Source organism: Triturus cristatus, chromosome 8, assembly GCF_964204655.1.
Source record: "Triturus cristatus chromosome 8, aTriCri1.1, whole genome shotgun sequence".
Taxonomy (NCBI): Eukaryota; Metazoa; Chordata; class Amphibia; order Caudata; family Salamandridae; genus Triturus; species Triturus cristatus.
The window spans coordinates 278,938,113-278,959,609 of NC_140591.1; the positions used below are offsets into that span (position 1 = coordinate 278,938,113).

The window sequence follows — 21,497 nt, forward strand, 5'->3', positions numbered from 1 at the left end:
GAGGCCATTGGGGGGGGGGGGGGGGGAGCAGCAAGACCGCCATGGCTCCCTGTGCACATTTGAGGATATTGTGGGAGCTGTCACCATTCTCCTCTGCTCCCGCCTGCCAAAAACAGCCATTCTTCTTGGCTTCCACCCATGGCAGGAACAATGTTGAGTCCCCTGCCCGCGAGGAGCACAGGCAAGGAGGAAGAAGGGCAGCGTGACATGGCCCCACCTCAGACACTGGGGGCTGACTACACGCCCGGTCTGTTGTGTGTTCCCTTCTTGCGAAGGAGGGAACACACAGAGAATGTGATTCCCACAGAGAGATGGCAGCCTCCTGGCGCAATACTGATTCAGGACAGGGGGCCCCACATAGGCATCTTCTGCCAAAAAAGGGAGGGAGCACAATTTTAAAAGCTAGCTGCGTCGACCCCTGGCCCAAGATATTTGCTGAAATCACAACAAAGCTCTATGCCCCATATACTTGCTTTTTAATTCTTATGGGGAAAAGACTTCTCAAGCCTGTTTCTCACAATAGGTCAAATTTTCACAATTTATGGCTTGTTTTTCTCCTGGTGGCCCTCCATAGCCGCCAGGAGCATTTCCTTCCGGCCTTTGGGCCTCTAAAAGGGCATTTTTCATGAGGAGATGGACTTTCTGGCTCCCTATTATAGACATGTTCTCTGCCTGGCTTCTGGTGCTCTTCTCCTACTGGCGGGGGCATCTTGCACAGCCCCTCTGAACCCACCAAAACACCCTTCCAGCTGCTCTTCTCCAGATCCAGAGATTCTGGACATTTTAATGTGTGTCACTGTGTGTCAGAAAAGTCATGGGCCAGTCCACAAATAGCCATGGGGCACCATCCATGGTGCCTCAGCAGGTCCATTTCCCCAACGGTTCGTCAAAGGACATAAATGCCAGCACTATTGGACCTGGAGAGACCCATCCAATTCAACTGGAGTCAAAGTCCCAAAATTCCTTCTTATAGAGCATCAGGCAGCTTCTTCTTCCAGCTGGGCGTCCTTTTGCCATTGTCGCTCCAAGGTCCAGTGACTTCCCAACTTTGTATAGGCGGTTTTAAGTTGTGGTGGAAAGTTCTAGAACCTAGACATCCTAGGCCAATCCGAAGATGCAACATTATCACTCCATCCCTGTTCCAACCCTCCTGCAAAGCATTCAGGGACATCCTAAAATTTTACTTCAAGTGGTCTGTAGAAAGTACTCCCCTGACAGCCTCAGCTCTGCCCCTAGGTATAATTCCTTCCCACTACAACTTCAAAGGTGAGCATCTTTTGTGCTTGCTCCAGAGGTCTAGTTCTCCTACTGTGCTCCTGTCCTAGCCAATGTACAGTGTGACAAGCTCATTATTGGAAGCAGATTTGCTCTCTACATCTTCCTTTCCCAGGAACTGGGTCAAGCACTGTTAATTACTCTGTGGTGTGGGGAGGCCTTTAATCCCTCTGCTTGGCAGCAGAATAGTTAACTCGGCCAAGCAGGTGGAACAAAGGCCTAGAATCGGATTCTGAGGCAGGCCAGAGAGATAGAACAAATCTTAAAGTGCCATAAGGTGTTTAGCTTGGATGTTAGGGACTGTAAATTCACACTCAGGTGCATGTTTAACACCAGACTGGTACCTCTCTGGACCCTGTAGTGGAGTGAAACTGTACTATAGAGCAGATTTTGCCTATAATGTGTACATAGTGTAATCAAACCAGACCTTCAGTAAGCACTAAAGATGTACACTCACTCACACCAGAAGATCTATCAGCACCATCCACAGAAGAGTCCCTACTGCGACAAGCTACCTGTGTGGAGATGCCAGGCTGCAGAAGACGGTAGTCTCACACACGCAGCTGACCCATGTGCGCACAAGCATATGCACATGTGTTCATGTCTTAGCCTAACTGTGCGGCAGCAGCCTTGTCTTAAAAGGTAGACGCTGTTGATTAGCATGCTCAGACTTATTACTGTAAATTTACAGTAAGGCTGACGTTGTGATACCTGCTCACAGTAAAAGTTCAAAAAACAGGTAGTCAAAAGCCAAAAGTCCTGGTGGACTAAATGGAAGAAACCTAACTGCTACAACCATTATTAGAAGAATTTGGTTAGCGTGGATTTTAATTCCAAATGCCTTTTGCCAATGTTGTCCAGCAGTGGCTAATGCTGTGTAGCATGGCAAAAAAGAAAGAACAAATACACAAAAAAGCCTGTAACAGCTGCCTCATTTGTATATTTTTAAAAAAAACTGAGGGGCTTTGCGGCTGAAATCGAGTAGTCGTTTGGGGAAGCATTGGGGAGTGGGTATAGGGCATGAAGGAAAGAGCAACACGGGGCGGGGAGAAGCACACGAGAGAGACACTGAGAGCATTGGCAGAGTGAGTACAGGGTACAGAACAAACAAAGAGCATGGAGGTAGTGGGGATGGTATTTGGTGGGGCGGAAGAGAAAGACATGAGGGTGGGAGCTGGAAAACACATGCACTCTCATGGAGCACTTAACCAAAAAAATAAGTAGTTCACAAAAAATAAACAGTAGAAGGACACAAGTAAGGTAGTCAAGAGGCAAAAAGGGTATGCAAACACAATATGGACAAGGAAAGCAATTGAATAAGAATCAAGCTAATGAGAGGCTATCCAATAGTAATGGTGCACCATAGGTCTTTTGAGATCAGACTGCTTGTGCTGTCTTGTAGGCTGGACCTAAAAAAAATCATCACTGGTGCCCTCTCCCACACTGTTAGAGGCTACTATGACTAGACAGACCATGTACAGCCCATGAAACAGAATGTTCTTGGCATCTCTCCAGACCCAGTTTAATGAGTGCACTGAGGGTATAGTCAGCATCTCAGAATGCAGAAATCTGTGTCAGTCAAGTAAAGTGAGTTCTGCAGCAGCCACACTATTGTAGTTTGGCTCTGGAATTCAGGGGCACTTGCTGATAGCAGCCAGTGAAGAAAGTATTGTCAATTTGGAAAAGCAGTTGATGCTTTCGTCAAAATTAAGAACACTAAACCAATGTTTATTTACGTCTGTAACCACAGAATCCTCTTTTTGTATGATGGAGTTTTTCACGGGTGCGAACAATTTAGGAATAAAAGCCGTCATTGCAGTCCTTTGGGGAGCAGGGAAGATAAAATTAATATTTTTGTCTGCAACTTCACTGCCATTTTGGCTACTAGACATCTCCATATCATCAGCGTACCTAGTTTCCAATTTTTGCTTTCATTAAACACATCACTGTATTATGCAAGGCAGTAGACATCAATTCCATTAAACAACTCATACTTAGCTAGGAAAAGACTGGTAACCTTACTGACATGGCCTCAAAGGATCTAAAAGATTAATATTTAATTTTGCATCAAGAAATTATATTTCAGTCTTCAGAAGTACTACTTTCTTTTTTTACATGAAGGGCTCTGGTTGACAGCTATGTTCTTATACAATGGTTGTGTCATTAGAAAACAACGTGAGGGATAGAATACTTGAATTAATCTCAGCCACTGGCAATCACTTGTGGCTACATCCCAATCCATTCTTTTTCTCCCACCATGTCTGAGTTTGGACCCAACTCTATACAAATTAGTCTTGAGTCTGCTCCAATGGGTACAGTCCAGGGCAAACTGCCAGGCCCTCCTTGAGCCGGAACACAAGCAACCCAGGACAGGTTTTGCCCTAGTCAGGGCTCATCAGTCAGGTATAGCTTGATTCCAGTGGCACGGTGAGCATGGCAACCACGTCCGGGCATATCCATTGCACTTAGGGCAACAAAAAACAAAGTGATGGATGTAGTGTTTGAATTAATCTCAGCCACTGACAATTGCTTGAGCCACATCCCAATCTATCATTTTTCACCCACTATACCACCTCAGTTTGGAGGCCTGCCATATGAAAACTAGTCTTGACCCTGCTCCAATAGGCCAGGCCCTTCCTTAACTGCAACACAAGCAACCCAGGCAGGTATAGCTTGGTTCCAGTACGTGGCACAGTGAGCATGGGACCCACGTCTGGGCATACCTGTTGCACAAATTGAAGGACTCAATTGTAAAGGCACTTCTGTTATCACCATTTGATCAAAAATGAGGAGTTGCTTGTATGTTGATGCCAGTGTGAGGGGTCTGAGTTCCATGCTTAGTAAGATATATCAAGGAACTGAGAGAACAGTTGGTTTTGCATCAAGACCTTTGTCGAATTCTGAAAGCAGATATTCCACTATCGAAAATGAAGCTCTTGCTTGCGCATGGGCAGTGGAATATTTGAAGACCTATATGTGGGGTAAGGAATTTACTTTAAAATCTGACCTAAAACCTCTATTGTCTTTACTCAGTAGCAATGGTACTGGAAGGGCATTTGCAGGGTTAAATGGGTCCAAAAGGCGAGGTCTATTGGCTTTGCCACTGCTTGTTTTTTCTTAACGTCTGCCCTTCTCTGTTCACAAATGTGCCCAGGTGCGTTTTTTGAAGGCTGTGTTCCGCACATTCGATGCATTCATTGATTGGTGTTTTAATATAGAGGTAAGCAGGGTCATAAAAACATTTTGACGTGACAATCGGAATTTATCAGAACTGCTCTTGTGCAGTTTTACATAGCCGTGATGTTAAGCGAAGAGGGTGTACAGATCGACTGTACTGTTCAATTCGACGATACTAATAAAGTTTATCTAATTCCAAAGCCGTCATTCGAACGCGCCATGTTGTGGAAGTAGTTTTGTCTCACGTTGTGAGATTCTAACATCAGCATATGCTTCATGGAGGCAGCCATGTCAGAGTCAGGAAGATAATAGTCCAGGGCCCTGTGCAATCGACGACCCGCTTTGATCACTACGAAGACTTGCCTGTTATTAAAATGGCTACCCTTGTGACTCGGGTACGCCCCCGACGCAGTGAGGAATGCGCAGAATGGATGTATCCGCACCGGAGTACTTGATGTGTGTTTAGCATTCGAGAGTAGAAGGGGCGCTGGGTTATATGTTTTCTGCCAGATATCAGCATGGAGACCACTCAGTCGCAGACACCAGCTACCCCAGTAGTCAAGAAAGCTTCTAGGTTTAACAACCGCACAGACCCCGTGAAGAACTTTGAGCGATGGAAGAAAAAGTACAGTAAAAAGCAACAGAAGTGCAAGATCCTGCGAAAAGAGCGACATAAGCCAGAGTGGCAAGTGGAGAAGGAGAGCATCAGCCGCCTGGTGCAGCGATACAATGAGGTAAGAGCAGAAGTACTGAAGGTACGGAGGGCACTGCGTTAGGGACTGACTCGGCACTGCAAGAACATGGGGCTGTCACTGCTTGGGAGACGCACTGTATGTGTAAAGACAGGCACATTACTTTAGAATGAGAGGAGATATGTACAAGCTATGATTGGGGAGAGTGGCATAGGGAAAAGCAACACTAAGGAAAAATAATTTTAATGTACGGAACTAATCCTGTTAGGGTGGTCCGGTTTCCAATATCATTTCGCTGGACACTTTGCGAATATGGCGAGACATTGCGCGTGTTGGCATCCTATTTCTGTTGGGGGTGGGGGAGCCATAAGTCACGTAGCGTATTTTTGGAATTCCATTCTAACCCCCCCCCCCCTCTAAATTAGCCCATATTAAATGATAAACACTACCATAGATTGTTTAGTGAGTGTGATTATTATGCACACTGTACCAGTCTGTTGCCCGGTTTGTCCCACTTTAGTGATGATTGCAGTACCTCGCAGGGTCGCGTTAATATTTCCATATCATACTAATGTGCACACCCAAGGCGGCATTATCGCCTAATAATATATTTATTGCCTTTGCCATTATTGCCGTATGTACAGGACTCTGAAGCATTATCAGCCACATCTTCATGATAATATCCCCGTGGGGTGTATACCCCTCTCTTATGTCATTTTCATATGTGTGTGATTGGAAATGGAGTTATCGGATATGGCCACTTTCATGAGAGAGCGAATCACAGTGTAGAAAGTCAGTCATTAAGCTATACATGAGTATGTGGCTTGCGATTGAGCGTAGTGAGAAAAGTGCTTTCTTGAAGGATGAAGGTACCTACAGGTGTCTATAGGACTGTCTATTAATTCTCTTTTAGTTCCCCTGACATGCCCATTGTGCCTGTGTATGACCTTCTGTCTCTATCCAGCTTTGAGTCCCAGGCGAAGTTGAAGTTACCCCCAACTATTATATTCCCCTTTGTGTTCCTGAGTTGGTTGCTAAAAAGTTGTTGGACGCGTAACGTTTGAAGAGGGAATAAGGTGTTAGTGAAGCATTCTTCCCTGTCTCTTTTAATTGTGACTCCTTCTCTCCCCAAATTTGGTCTGCAGAGGATCGCCAGGCCTGCTGTTTTTATTGGGCTGGCACCCAAAATAGGGTGGGGGGTAGGTAGGGGTTTTGGGCTGAGGCTAAAACTAGTACTGCTGCAAAAGGTGGGTTTCATGGAGAAAGACCACATCTGGAGTGTGCTTAGATAGATAACTACACATTTATTGCTGCTTACTCTGGGAGTTTAGTCCCCTCACACTCAGGGAAAGTAGTTTGAATGTTAACATAGGGTGTGCTTGGTGCTGTCCTCTGCCACTTCCCACCTCATGACTAGAAAATAAAATGTAACTGGCCAACTGGAGGTTTCCATTGGAGTTGTCTAGGATACTTGTGTGCTTGGCAATAGTGAGATAGTCTCTCCAAGTCCGTAGGGTCATATTATGATGAGTTATGGGGTGCGCAGGTCTGTGATGTGCGAGATTTTAGAAAAGCTTTGGAGCCAGTGGACCACCAATCCCGGCCTGATTACCCCAACTGTTCATTCCCCAATGTCTTATGGACACCAACAGGTTTGTCATCATTTAGGCTACTGCTGCCTGTTAAGCTTTTGCTTTGTTAATTACCATAGTGCCGTCTGCTTGCCATTGAACTGGAGGCGAAAGGAGTGGCTCGCCTCCTTCTCTAGAATCCCTAGTAGTGGGGGATCTGCTGTTCCCTGTAAAATTATTTTATTAGCAGTCTCTGCGTTTTCTCAGGGTAACTGCCAACAAGTCTTGGTACAATTATTTGTGTCCTCTGAAGAGAATGCTAACTTCTCACTTCATGACTTATTCTTCCTCCTTGAAGGCACGACCCCTCGTCAGAATGACTAGGAGGGCTATTCCTTGCAAACTTGCTGTACATACACTCTGTGTATCTAATCTAGCTTGAATGGAGGTGCATCTGACCTCAGAATTTGTGCAAAAGGTCACACACAAATTATTGGGTGCCATTCCTTTCCGCATTCCTTGGGACTTCTTCGAATCCAATCTTCTTTCTTGCTCTGGAGGTTCCTGTTCTGCTGTTTCAGAGTCATGATCATGTTCCATTGCTGTTCAGATCTGTTCACATCACAGGGGGCACCTGACAGATCGTCCCAAAGCTTTTGTGGCCCAACATTGTTATTGTTGGCTATGCAGCTGGTCAGCATGCTGAATCCATTCCGCTCCTCTTTAAGTCTTGAGCCGTCCCTATGCCTCATGGTCTCTGTGGCCCTACTTTCTTTTGTGCGGCACATGGGGTGATGGAATTTAAATTTGCTCCGCCTCTATTCTCTAGGAGGCTCCCACCTGTAGCCTCTCCGAAGCAGCTCTCCTGCGTATCTGAGACAGGCCCTGTCACAGCTCAAGTTTTCATGTTTGTGCCTTGAAGTTGCACTCCCCCTCTGATCCTGTTCAGGAGCTTTTGTCACATGGGCTCACCTCTACCTTCTGGCTCGCCCCTTTCTTTGTTAAGTTGATTCCGCTTTCTCAAGGGTCTGCAGTTGGGACAGCATCTGTCTGGGAGCCCTTCACCCCCTGTTTTGCTGGAGGTTTGGAATGCCTTGATGTCAGGAATTGAAAGGAACTGAAAGCTCTATAGAAACGACCAGAGTTTTCCAGTCATTTGTGAACTCAGATTGCTTACTTCTGCTTCCCAGTCCTACCTTCATAGATAGTAGCTTCAGAGAGCCAGGAAAGGAGCTACTACCCCTATTTCATTTGATCCTGTTTTCATTTGATGTGCTACCTAGTATTGTCGCCAATAACATTGCTCGTTGTATAGCCAAATTGGTGAATTATTCACTTAATACAGGAGAGATGAATGCCTCTCTCAAAAAATCAGAACGAAATTTTTGGTTCTAAAAAGAGCTCCATTACTTCCTGTTACCCTGCAAAACGTGTTCTTCTGCAGAACTTGCCTGGATCTGTAAAATCATGAAGACAAACATATCATCCCAATTTGCATACTTTACTGGATCATCATCTGAAGCTGGATAGCCATCTGTCAGTTATTCTAGCAGCGAGGCACTGTTTTGGTCTTATGGCTAGATATCATGCTTACGTTGATGGTGATAGAAATTTTTCATTGCTGGTAATCCTTTTTTTTTTCACATTTTTTTTGTTTTGTTTATATAACGAGTAAACCACGAGCACATGGGTGTGCGTACAAAACAACAATGTACATGCAAAGGCAATTCTTCATTAGGTACCTGTAGTACCACGATGTATCCGATCCGCCCATCAGGTAGCACAGCACACATCAAGTTACAGACCATCCCTCTTAAAGCTTCCGTAGAAGACTTCCACATCATTCAGGTGAGGACACAATTTCTTTATCCATCATAGCTATTCCACTGTATTTACCACAGGGACCCCAAATGTAACATTTTTCTTTGGACAAACTCTGGCTTCATACACAACTTCCTCTGCGGCCATGTACATGTCCATCCCACTCCTCAACGATGGGTAGTTCAGGTGCCCCCCAGTGCTTGGCAAAGTCACATTTTGCCACCACTAGACCTAGATTACAAAAGAGAAACTGGTCTCTCAGGAGAGCCATTGATGTGGGGATGCTGATGAGTACGTATTTGGGATCCACCTGTACGGGTGCCATCTGGAGCATACCTAGATCAGCCAATATGTCCATCAGTATATGCGAACAGTAGGGCACCCCCAGAGTGTTTGAAAGAAAGAGCCCTCTATATCCCCACATCTTAAGCAGTACAGTGTTTCGGCTCTTCCAAATTTGTGTAGTCAAGATCGGTCATAATAGAGTCGAGGAATCTCCAACCTTTTTCTTTAATAAAAGCTTCTTGTGTTCAATTGAACTCATGAAGAGCTGCTGATATTGTTTTTTTAAATATAATCCTTCATTAAATTCTTACCATATTACAATGACTTTCGCATTTGTATCTATATCAGTTGCACAATTGTCTAATCTCCATAGACATGTTGGGCGTAGGTGTACACATATCTTATTACATTGAGCATTTAATACAGTTGTTGTAGTATATTTTGCCATCTACATCAATGTTGCATATCACTGTTACCTGTGTGTGGGAGTTATACCTTTCGCCAATTTTACTGAACCATCCATTGTGTTACTTAAGCAAACATTAAGAAACGAGAAGAAACAAATGGTAACATAATGTTGATGGGCGTAGTCTGTAGTGAGGGGTGTTATAGGTGGATTGTCTACTACCATGTTTCGTTTGCACTGAGTGGTACATGCTTATATTGTGTTTCTGTAGCAGTTTAAGGTATGTTGCCTGTGCTTGGGAGGGAGTTGTGGGCCTATCTTTTCCGGATGTCCACTGTTGAGTGTATGAGTGTAGTTGTATAGTGGCCGGTGCAGGGGGGCAGTTTCCTGTATATTGTCGCTGGGAAGACCTACATATGTGTACGTGAGGGTTTACTTTAGTGGTGGAGGCGGCGGTGTATATAATTGTTGTTAGCGGCATTTATGATGTTGCGGTAATTATTTTCGATTCAATTAAGGAAAGATATGTCTTCCATTCTGGAGTTGAGGTGTCTGTCAAGGTGTCTAGTTGTTGTTTTTGTGAGATGTCTATTTCAGCCATCAGGGCTTTGAGTAAATCTTTAAGCCATTGAGATATAGGAGGGGATGACCTCGCTTTCCAGCGCATAGCTATTCTGCGTTTGTTATTATTAGATCTAGGTCCAGAAACTTGTTCAACGATTTGCGTTTAGGTGTACGTTTAGTAATTCCTAGAATAAAATGTTGCACGCTTGCTTGCACAGTTTTTTCTGTGGCATCGGTCAAGATCCCTGCCACTTCGTCCCAATATTCACCTATTTTTGGGCATGTCCATACGATGCGTTCGAATGTAGCTATGGGTGTGCAGCATCGTGGGCAAGTATCTGAGGAGGCCGCCGGATACATTCTAGCAATCCTGTGAGGTGTGAGATAAGTGTGGTATAAATAATTGAATTGGGTGTATTTTAGTATCTCATTGATTGAGCTAGTCTTTTTGTTCATTAAGCATTGTGTCCACTGCTTGTCGGTCAGAGTTGGAGATCACTCTCTCTCCCAGTAAGTCCTCACTGTTGCAAATTGTGGTGTTTTGTCTTGGCGAGGTGTAGAGTATTGTAATTGCTCGACCAGCTGTGCCATGGGTGAGTAGTGTTTGAAGGGGCTTGAATTTCTCTGGTTCATAGTGTGTTTTGTTCCATATCCTAAGCAACTGGTTTGTAAGTGTGGTGTACATTAAAAAAGAAGCAAGTGGCAATCCATATTCTTCTGTTAAATGTGTTGAATGTGACAAGTATTGAGACAGTGAACATGCCCGCTCAAGTTGTGAGTCCTGTGTTCACCCATTCTACAATTTTTGGTCTGCGACCGTGCGCAGTATAGTCCGGTGTAGCCCATAGCGGCAGAGCTGGTACATATGGGAACGGTTCCTTTTTATGTACATAATGATGCCAGCAGCTTTTAGCTATGGTCATTAGCAGGTTTTCTGGGTATCACAATGTCCGTACCTAGGAGCCCCTCTAAAACAGCATTTGAGGGGAGCCTAGTTGCCCATTGCCCCAATCAGAAGATATTTTGGCCTGCAATCCAATGCATCGGCCATTACAACTGGGCCATCTCAAAGTAGTATTCATAGTTTGAAGCGAAAAAGCCACCCTTCTGACAGTGGTGCATGAAGTCTTGCTAGAGAAACCCATTTTCTGCCCTTACCCCATATTAAGGCTATTAGTAGTGACTTTAAGTCTTGGAAAAATCTTGGAGGTTTATGTATCGGGAGGGCTGCAAAAAAGTATAATAGTTTGAGTAATATAAGCATCTTGGATATAGCAATGCGCCCCACGGGTGAAAGTGGTAGACCTGTCCAGAAATGCAATGAAGATTTGGCACTGGTCAATATTTTGCCTAGATTTCGGTCCATTAAATCTATGGGTGAATGATTATCTTGGACACCCAGATATTTAAATGTGTCGCGTTTCCATGTTAATGGAGCAAATGGGAGTGTATCCCGCTGTTCCGGTCTCATAAATGTCAGGGGGAATAGAAGTGACTTGTCACAATTCACGTTTAACCCTGAAATTTTGCCACAGTGCGCCAGTAATTGCATCGGATGGTTTAGACTTTCTGCATCATTCCTCAGATATAATAATGCGTCATCCACGTATAACAATACTATGTGCCATGTATTGTGCACTTTTAAGCCCCATTCCAGAACATGTTTATGAAGTATGCATGCCAATGGTTCTATTGCTAAAGCAAATATAATTGGTGATAGAGGGCAGCCTTGACCTGTGCCCCGTTCTATATTGGACAGTGCTGAGATTTCTGCTTGCGTACAGACTCTCGCGTCGGAGAGTTGTACAGTAGGGATACCTATTTCTGGCAGTGTGGCTCAATTCCGTAACGTGGCAGAACTTCTTGTAGGTATTGCCACCCATAGTGTGTCGAACGTCTTTTCTATTTCCAAGGAATCCACCCAGTCTTGCCTCTCCTGCTTCTTTGCCCAGGCCATTATCATAAACAACCTACGTATGTTTAGGAATGTGTTCCTGTTTTGGAGGAATCCATTTTGGTCTTGATGTATTAGTATTTGTATTAGGTCGATTAATCTATTTGCTAGGACTTTGCCTAATATTTTAGAATTTGTGTTTAATAGGAATAATGGTCGATATGTGCCAAGAAGTAGTGGTCCCTACCTGGTTTAGGGAGCATGAACAGAACTGCCTTTCGCAGGGGTGTGGGTAGTATGCCTTTATTGTACGCCTCTAAGTACACACGATGTAAACGAGGGGCTAACTGTGTTTGGTATTTCAAGTAAAATTCTGGTGGCCATCCATCTGCCGCTGGTGTTTTTCCCCCTTGCTAGTTGTTGAAGGGCATTTTATATTTCATTTAAGGTAATGGGGGACTCTAGATCTGTATATTGTGTTTTTGTTATTTGTGGGAGTTCTATTTCTTCCAGGAACAACTGAATGTCCGCGATTTCTACATTTTCAGGGGTACTGTAGAATGTTCTTAGTAAGAGTGAAAGGTCGTGTTTATTGCCGTCTGTGTGTTAACTATTATATCTGTTTCATCCTTGATAGCGAGGATCGGTACTCTAGGTGTATCGGAGTGTAGCAACATGCCAGAACCTTGCCTGCTTTGTCTCCTTCTGCATGTCATTTAGCCATGTATTCCTTCTAATCAATCGCTCCCAAGCAATCTAATGCGACCTTGTGGACCAGTCTTGTCTGAGCTAACTGTCCTGCCTGTAGTGTCGCATCTATAGTCCTCTGCTCTAGCTGTCTTATTTCAGATTCTTTTTGGATTAGTTCTTTCTGGAGGACCATTTTAGTTCCATATGTAGTTTTGCTTGTGTTTCCCTTTAATACTACCTTGAACTCATCCCACTCCACCCCCGTTCCCGATGCAGAGCCCTCGTTCTCTTGGAAGTATATGGTTATCTCCTTCAGTATGGTGGCGGGGAATGGCATGTCTTTGAGTGCCGCCACAGATAATCACCATGTAGGTATTGTGGGCCTAGTTCTACCCCATGCCAACCATAATTGCAGTGGGTTATGGTCTGATATAGTTCATCTGAGATATTCTGCCTTGGCGAGGGCTTCGTGAGAGCCGTATATTAAGTCTATTCTGCTGTGTAGGTCATGCAGGCCTGAGCAATGAGAATATTCCTGGGCCTCTTGGTGTAAACTTCTCTCTAGGTATCACGTAGCTATAGATCCCTGGACCAGGCCTGCAGACTACGGGCCAAAGCAATGGATTGCAAACCTGGTACTGGGGGGCGAGAGCGGTCCATGTCCAGGTCCTGGGCACAATTGAAGTCTCTGCCTCAGAAAACAGGGGCTCTAGTGTATTGTGAAGTAGGGTTGGGGAAAAAGAGTGCAGGAAGGAAGTCTGGTTGGTATTTGGTGCATATATCGTCACTAGTGATAGTAGATAGCCGTCCAATACCACATATCTACCCTTCAAGTCTATGCAGGTGTGTTGGATCTCTAGTGGGGTTCCAGGTGCCACCCAAATCAGCGCGCCCCCTCCATAACTAGAGTATGCAGTGCCAATCAGCGTTCCCATCCAGTGTTGACGTATCACCTCAAGCGTCTGTGTGATGAGATGTGTTTCTTGTAATAATGCTATATTGACCTTACGTCTTTTAAGGTACTGAATAACTTGGTTCCTCTTAGTGTAACCTGCTAAACTCTGTACATTCCAGGTTAATATTGTAATAATTGGGGCAGGAACATGCGTTTGCGGGTTCATGGTTTAGTAGTAAGGTACAGTTGTGGCACATGTAGGATATCTCCCCCACCCTCTCCCTCCCCACTTCAGAACCTCCTGAATATATTCTAGGTAGATTCTCCCCTGTTATGGTTGTTTAAACATTTTCATCTCACGTTGAAGAAATAAAACAAGTAAAAACGAATTAATCCCAACTCCAACACCCAGACTGGTATGCCAACAGGCGGCCAGCCATTGGCACTTAGATGCATAGTAACTACACAAATGTGTATCAAAATGTTTTGATCCATACAGTGCTTCTTAGAGGAAGAAACAAATGCGGGTGGGCTGTCAAGCACCAAACTAGGCCCTATCCTATCGGACTAGAGGAGATAGCCCATAAACCCTATAAAGGCCAGGGCGAAGATATGTAACATACAACAATGTCTCTGAGGGTATTAGTTAGTGGTCAATTTTTAGTAGCACAATAAATTGCTACGGGCAGAAGGAGAAAACAGGGAGACAAATAATTCAATGTGACAACATAAATTGTGTTTTTTGGTATCTACATATATTTGTTATAAATAACTTCATATATTTAAACATGCATGAGAACAGCACTGTGTTACATTAAATGGCATGTAACCTGTGGGATACTGTGCACAAGTGCTCGTGAAATAGTGAACGACGCAAGTGACACCTGAGGAAGTATGTACAACGACTGGAAGCGGCGCAATAAAAAAGCAATTGCTGATAAAATTTACATTGTAGAGATACCCAAACAGTGAATGTTAATAATTCAAGATAGGTATCCTTGAAGAAATAGCGCCGTAATTTTCACTGTAAAAGTCGACGGCGTTTCGGCCTGTTGATATGTTTAGGCCTTCATCAGGACCAGGTTATTCTTGTTTTATTGACAGTTGGCGTAGGTCGAGACAGAGGTCCCAATTGTAGACGTGCGGGGTCCCTTAATGGATCATTCCGAGTCAGGACGCACCCATATGTCTGGTGGAGTCAGACGAGGCTACGTTGGGAGGTCTTTGGGAGGGAGTCCAGAGAAGGTCCAAGAGATACTGCAGGGATACGCACAGGGTACATGCCATTTAATGTAACGCAGTGCTGTTCTCATACATGTTTAAATATATGAAGTTATTTATAACAAATAATGTAGTTACCAAAAAACACAATTTATCGTCACATTGAATTGTCACCTTATTTTCTCCTTCTGCCCCTAGCAATGTATTGTGCTACTAAAAATTGATCACTAACTAATGCTACCTCCCAAAGCGTGTTCCAATGGGGAAATTATCCCAGTAGTGTTCACAGTGTTAGCATGCTGGCCCCTCCCAGCAACCCGTGTTCCCTTCAACCCTCACGGTGGTTTGTCATATCACATCATCTGCAGTTTGTGGTGTGACTGTCGGGCCATCACCTATTGCCGCAGCTATTTGAGTGGGTGAAAGTTGTAGTATTTCTTCTTGTTTACTTTCTAGGTCTAATCCCGAAGCTGCGGAGGGGGGAGAACGTTTCCCCACATCTAGCACTACCTTGCCTCTTCCTTTCATTACTTGTTCTTTGGTGGGACCTTTGGGTTGATGTTTTATGGGTATCCTCCATTTTTGCTCGGTGTGCCAGGATTGCCTTGAGGTTGGGTCTGCTCCTTCCGTCGGTGTCAGACCTGTTTGTTCTAGCCAGTCCCATGGTGCTTCTGGAGTTTTCCAGAATTGCGTTGTGCCTTCACATTGAATTCGCTGAGTGGCTGAAAACTGTACGGCATATTCTATTTTGTGTTCACATAATACTCCCTTTTTTTTTTTTAATATCTTTTTATTGACATTTATATTTTAACATTACAGTACTACAATATTTAAATGATCACAACTGCCAAGTGAGGATACTGCAGCAAACATATGACATGTCCTTAGCAACGGTGACATGAATGCACTATGTTGGATATGGTATAGTGAAGTTATCCACAACATCGGATCACTTGAAAGGAAGTTTGAGCGAGTGCACAACCCAAACGCTGCATATTGTGATGCTATACTATGCGTGATATCGTGTAGTTATGAACGGTGGGAGGAGGGTTCAACATAACGAGGACAAAATAACTTGACTAAGGGAAAGTGGGTAACTGCTCGTGACCCAAGACCCTGATGTGTAGCAACAGCTAAGTAACTGCAAGTGGAGCACACGAAGACCTCGTGCTTCAGTGGAGCGTGTAAGTATTGCGTGAGACAGCCCCCTTTATGTTGCCTCGTTAGTGGGAGTGGAGTACACTCTTGGCGCTGAGGAGACCTCCGCTTCCTCCTGGGTGTCTGCTGTGGGTGTGGCTGCCTTCTGCAATTCAATCACCATAGCCCCCCAATCTGCAGCAAGAAGGAACCTGCGAAGTCCCAGTAAGTCCTCCCTCTGCAGTCCCATGCCCTATGCCTTGGCTCCATTGTGCCTAGAATGGTGCCAGGCCAGCACCTGAGGCGCCGCCAGGTTTTTCCATCTTTTGGTGATCAGACGCTTTGCACTGATTAAACCCAAATCTAAGAATCGTGCCATAGCCTCGTGTTTTTAGCTCCTCTTGAAGAGGCGTAATATATACACCTCCCAGTGGAAGGGAACTGCACGCTTGGTGCAGCGGAACAAGGTGGCTGCCACGTCTATCCAGTAGTCCCCTAGGACAGGGGAATTCCAGAGTATGTGTAGGAGGTCGGTGTTGGACAGTTGACACCTGGGGCATACAGAGTCCTCCCTATGAAAGAACTTATTTATCTGGGCAGGGGAGAGGTACGTGCGATGGAGTATAAAATATTGGATCTGCTGAAAGCGCTGGTTGCGAGGGACACTTGTAGGACTTTCTAGTATAGTCATCCATTCATTCTCTGATAGGGGGCAACCTAGGTCTTCCTCCCAGTATTGTCTCAGGGGCATCAGTGGTATCGCAGTGTGTTGGCGGAGTGAGGAAGCAAACCAGCGAATCAAGTGTCCCCCCTGTGCCCATTACGTGTAGATATTGCAATAGATGGTGTGTGGGAAGTTCTGTTGCTAAATTGCCCCACCTGGCAGAAAGTGAGGCAATGAGTGTGTGGTGCATTAGGAATAGCCCCGGAGGTAGACCATTGTCTGTGATATGGTCTGCATAGGGGATTAGAGCGCCATCTCTAAAAAGGTCCCCTGTGTCATGTATGTCCGCAGCCTCCCAACCATGTAACTCTGCCGGGGGCACACGGTGTGGTGGCACGAGTGATGTATACGCTTCTGCGATAGCTTTGGAACGCTATGGAGAGCAGCAAGGAGTCCGATTTCCTGGGCCTAGCGCATGGGTGAAAAACATTTGAAGGAAGTCATGAAGGGATATGGGAGGTCGCAGAGTGGCAGTGTCTGTTAGGTGTTGTGATACTAGCCATCTGGCTATCCATTGCAGCTCAGCTGCTAAGAAATAGTGTTCAAAATTAGGAATGTCCAGCCGGAAGATATAACTTCCTAATGGAGACTCTATGCGTGGATGTGCTCCAAAGAAAATCCCTAACCTTTGCCTCCTGTTTTTTAAAATAGGAGGGAGGAATGTAGAGTAGCGAAATAGTAAAGTAGGCGTGGGAGAACCACATTTTTTGCAAGGGCCACCCTGCCCGAAATAGTGGGAGCATCTTCCAGAATGTCCTCTGCGAGTAAATAGAGGAAGTGGCTCTAGTGATGTTTCCGTCAAAGAGGTCAGTTTTAGTACGGTATATTTCACATAATACTCTTTTCAAAGCAGCAAAGGATGTTCTGCGTTTCTGGACGTCCACAGTGTAATCTGGATACATTTGTACTTTGGCATTCTCAATTAACCATAGTCCCCTTGCTCTCGACACCTGCAGTATATGGTCCCTATCTCTATAATTTAATAGGCGTGCTACCACAGTTCTTAGTGTCGCGCCTGGTCAAGGCGATCTGCCTAGGACTCTATGGGCTCTTTCTCCCGAGAAGAAGGTGGACTGTTTACCCTGTAGTACCATTCCCACAAACCAATGCTCTAAGAAAAAATCCATATTGTGACCCTCCGCCCGTTCAGGCAGGCCCACTATGCGTACGTTATTATGACGAGACCGCCCTTCATGATCTTCGAGTCGATCACGTAATGGTTCACATCTGATTGGAGTTTAAGGATACGGTGGTCTGAGTCCCTTACCATGGGGCGTTGTGCTGCCAGAATTGATTGTCTCTTCCGCACGCTCTGTTAGTTTTTTTTGATTTTCTCGTAGGATATCAATCTCGACACAGAGCAAGTCCAGTTTGGGTTCCAATGATGATTTGATGTCAATCACAGCTGTAAGTAACTCCTCGAACTGCCGAGTAATATGGTTGCCAGTGTTCTCTGTAGCTTCATCATCGGTAGCGTGGAGCAGTTCTCCCTGTGCATCTCGTTGTGGTGCAGGTGTCTTGTCTGCTTTAGGTTTCACCATGTTGTTCGAGTGTTCGCGATCTTCTTTAGTCCGTTGTGAATAGAGGATTCAGAGTAGAGGTAGTGTCAGGCTCCAGGCTCTATTTGGTAGTTCACACTTGTTTTCTGTCTGTGCTTAGTTCTTGTCGCGTTATACTAGAGCCGCGTTGTTCTTGGTGTAGTCTTCCCACTTTACAGTACGTTAGGATGTTGTAAGAGTCACTAATATAGTTGCTTGTAGGAAGAGGGTGAAGGGGGTGAGCTCCAGCCTCCAATGTCAATATGCGCTGGCCAATGTGGCTGTATTCCTGTAGGGACAGGAAGGACAGCCTGCATTCCTGGTCCGTGCCTTGTGGTCACTGAATATTACCCTGCCCAGTGTGGGTCCCATGAGGATTGGTTCCTTGTCTTTTGGGGAAGTACAGGGAGGTGTTCAGAATAAATGGCGACGTGCATGGGGGGGTTGGGTGCCGGTCCCCTACCTCTGTTGGGAGCTTTCCTTTGTAGGTTGTCTGCCACTTGGGTGTTCACCCCTCGCCCGGTTATTTGGACCTGTTTTGCGGTCTCGTGTAATTCCCAAAGTCCCCTCGGGTGGTTCATTTTAGAGCTTTCCGCAGCCCAGCACGTTTTGTGAGCGCTCGCACTCGCTCTGCCCCTTAGACCTCACTCGCGACCCAGCTTGGTCCCGATGCTTGATGTCTTCATCTGGGCTTGCACCTTCTCCCCATAGAGTTTCCTGCGATCTAGGCAAAGTTGCGGTGAGCGGGGGGGGACGGGGGTGCGGGGGGGGGGTTGGTAGCACCGGGCCTATTATTGTTCGCAGCCCATATGTGCGCCAGTGGAGGGGAGACAAGACTGGGAGTTGCGGCAGTCTGCCCCTACCTACAGTTCTAGCGCGTTGTTGTCTCTTGTTTTGGGGACAGGCTTTGCCACCAGTGGTCTCTGCACCCTCCGGGGATCTCACGCTGCAGCCCGTAAATCTCAGCATGCGCGGCCTCCCTTTTGCGATCGGTGCTGCTCCATAACTCTGAGATTCCTGGCCAGGCTTCGATTTCACCATGGGTAGGGTGGGGAACCTGCTTTGGGAGAGCAGCCCTCCTTGTCGCGGGGAGCTGCAGGAGGGGAGAATTATGTCAGGATTTCGCTGGGCATGCACGGAGCTCGCTACAGCAATCCGTCTTGGCCACGCCCCAAGAGCTACTAATTTTGTTAATGTTGTAATACTGACTACATCAGACAAAATTACATTAGTGGGCACCATATGCAAAATTACTACCCATGCCACGATCACCTCAGGCATGGTTGCAAACAGTAAAGTGTGAAAGGCTCTGTCAATATGTAATGCCTCTACATGGGTAGTACATAACAACTCTAGCTGTGATGACTCTGACAGCAAGGTAATAAAGATTTCGAAAAGGTTTACCCAATGGCACATTAATTATCACTCAAATAGCAGCTTTAAATATATTTTGGAAATTCAGGCACTTTTTCTCCAAATATCAGCTTATGAGTTCTGAAAATCAGAACATTTTTGCTCCAACTATACGCTCGAAATTTTGGTATGCATATATTAAGTAAACCAAGTGAAAGCTTCTAATTTAGTAGTTTGGGTTGCACACAGGCGAGCTACTTGCAGGTGCCTGGAGAGCTACCTGTAGCTCACGAGCTACTTGTTGGAGAAGACTTTAATAGACTCTATGTAGGATCTTTAACTGTATACGACGTAATCCTGACTTACTCGCCATCTCTCCCGGGTGCTTTCTGGCTGCCTCCCAATCCTTACTATCTAGCTCTCCCACGCCAATGTCCTACTTTTCCTTTATTTTCTCATTGCAGATAATCATGATCAATCAGGAGGATTTAACTCAGTGGCCTATGATTTACTACTTTATAGTTTTAGGATTTGAGACAAAGTTTTGGATGAGGCCTTGAGATGGTTTCAATCTTTTCTGAGATGTGGACACAACATGTGAAGCGTGGCCTTTTTGATATCTTCTGAGTGGAGAGTTGAGTGTGGAGTACTGCAAGTGTGTCCTTCGTCACCACTACTCGTCACTGTAAATCGCTGTGCACATCATGCCCACTGTATCCCATCATCGAGATCAAAGGCATGAATTTCAAATCGTACATAGATGACACGTGTATGTGTGTATGTATATATATATATAAAAGGACCAAAAGATGATTTTTCTGGCCCTAAGAAAAGAGATCGAAGAAGTGGTCTCCTGGATGACTAATAGTTGTCTCAAACTTAATTGATTAAAAATGCAGGTGCTACCTAAAGGTCCATGCAAAAAGTTACAGACTTCAGATATACTTATTCCATCCTGCTGAGCTATTTGGGCTTCCAACATCCTTACCTAAAAAGAAAGGAATGCAGCTGTTGTATATGGGGTTCTGGACTATATTTTGAGGCTCATAATGAGTTGTTAGTTCGCTCAGCATTTTTAAGTCTTCAGCTGTTAAAACAGATAATGGCTTACATTGCTAAGCAATATCACAAAAGTATTACATGTTTGTTAATTAACTCCAAATTGAACTATGTAAAGGCGGCATTGAGTGGGCTTCCAAGGAACCAAATTGTGTGACTGCAATAGCAGCAAAACACAGCAGTGAGGCTGGTCCTTAAATAAAGAAATGGGACCATATCTCAGCAGGGTTAATCCCATTGAACTATTATCAGGGCATAAGAGCATCGCCTGCAAAGTTGCAGATTTTGATTTTAGACCATCTACATGTTCCTAGAACTAAACTCGTGTGGAAGGAAGACTGAAGGGTTTCAGTGATAGGCCAAATGATCTGCCATCTTTTTGCTCATAGACCTCAGGGGAAAAAAATGCTCTGCTGCGCTTTAGAAAACACCCTTGGAAATTCTCTTGTCGGATAGTAAACCGCTTATGGATTGTACATAGCATGTTGCATCCAGGGTTTCTTTTCTAGTTGTACTTCTCATATGATTATTTATTGTTTTCTTGCTCCTCGTGCCTAGAGACAATTTAGTCAGTGGTGTGCGCTCTAACAATAAATACACCAATGTGCGTTCCAGTTGTCTCTCGTGAAATGAAGAGTAACTGAATTCACTATTCTTCTGTTCTGTTTAGAGATGCTCTTTCATATTGATAATTTCAGTACTAATGTATGTGGTAGTTGTAAAGTACGAAACTAGTCAAAAGACTTGTTTGCAAGTGCTTGTTTGTGTGTAACTATGATGGGGTGGATTGCAAAGCAGTTAACTGTTTACTAATATAAGGTAATCGGTGTGTGTGCAGTTTTGTTTGTTGTACTCATCAGTTTTTTATACTGTTGCTTGTGATGTCATTGCTTGAGTACATTCAAGAGTGTAAATTTGCATAAAGCAATATTTGTATGTACAGTACATGTTCTACTCTACAAGGTGTTTATTTGTTTCGAGTCGGTTAAATGAATTTAATTCGGTTGCAGCTACAAAGGTTCATCTATTTACATTGTTGCTAAGTTTCTTTGGTGCTGTTGTTGTAGCAGTGAGGGTTTATCACTCCGTGTGTGAAGCAGCTCGCGTTTTGGTTTCTTTGGTTTTCTAGACCCAAATATAGCAGGATGATTGGTCTCTCAGAGTACAATGTTGCAAGGATTACCCTTGACCATTT

At 44.7% G+C, this 21,497-nt stretch overlaps 1 protein-coding gene across 1 annotated transcript in view; it reads left to right on the forward strand.

Moving 5' to 3' along the window:
• Positions 1 to 4,702: 4,702 nt before the first annotated feature.
• The window catches only part of DDX10 (DEAD-box helicase 10), an 867,511-nt gene continuing 850,716 nt past the window's right edge, over positions 4,703 to 21,497 (forward strand). The window contains exon 1 of the mRNA XM_085621530.1: positions 4,703 to 5,186. Within this exon, the coding sequence (XP_085477656.1) occupies positions 4,971 to 5,186 (216 nt within the window). The 5' untranslated portion in view covers positions 4,703 to 4,970. The remainder of the gene's footprint in view (positions 5,187 to 21,497) is intronic.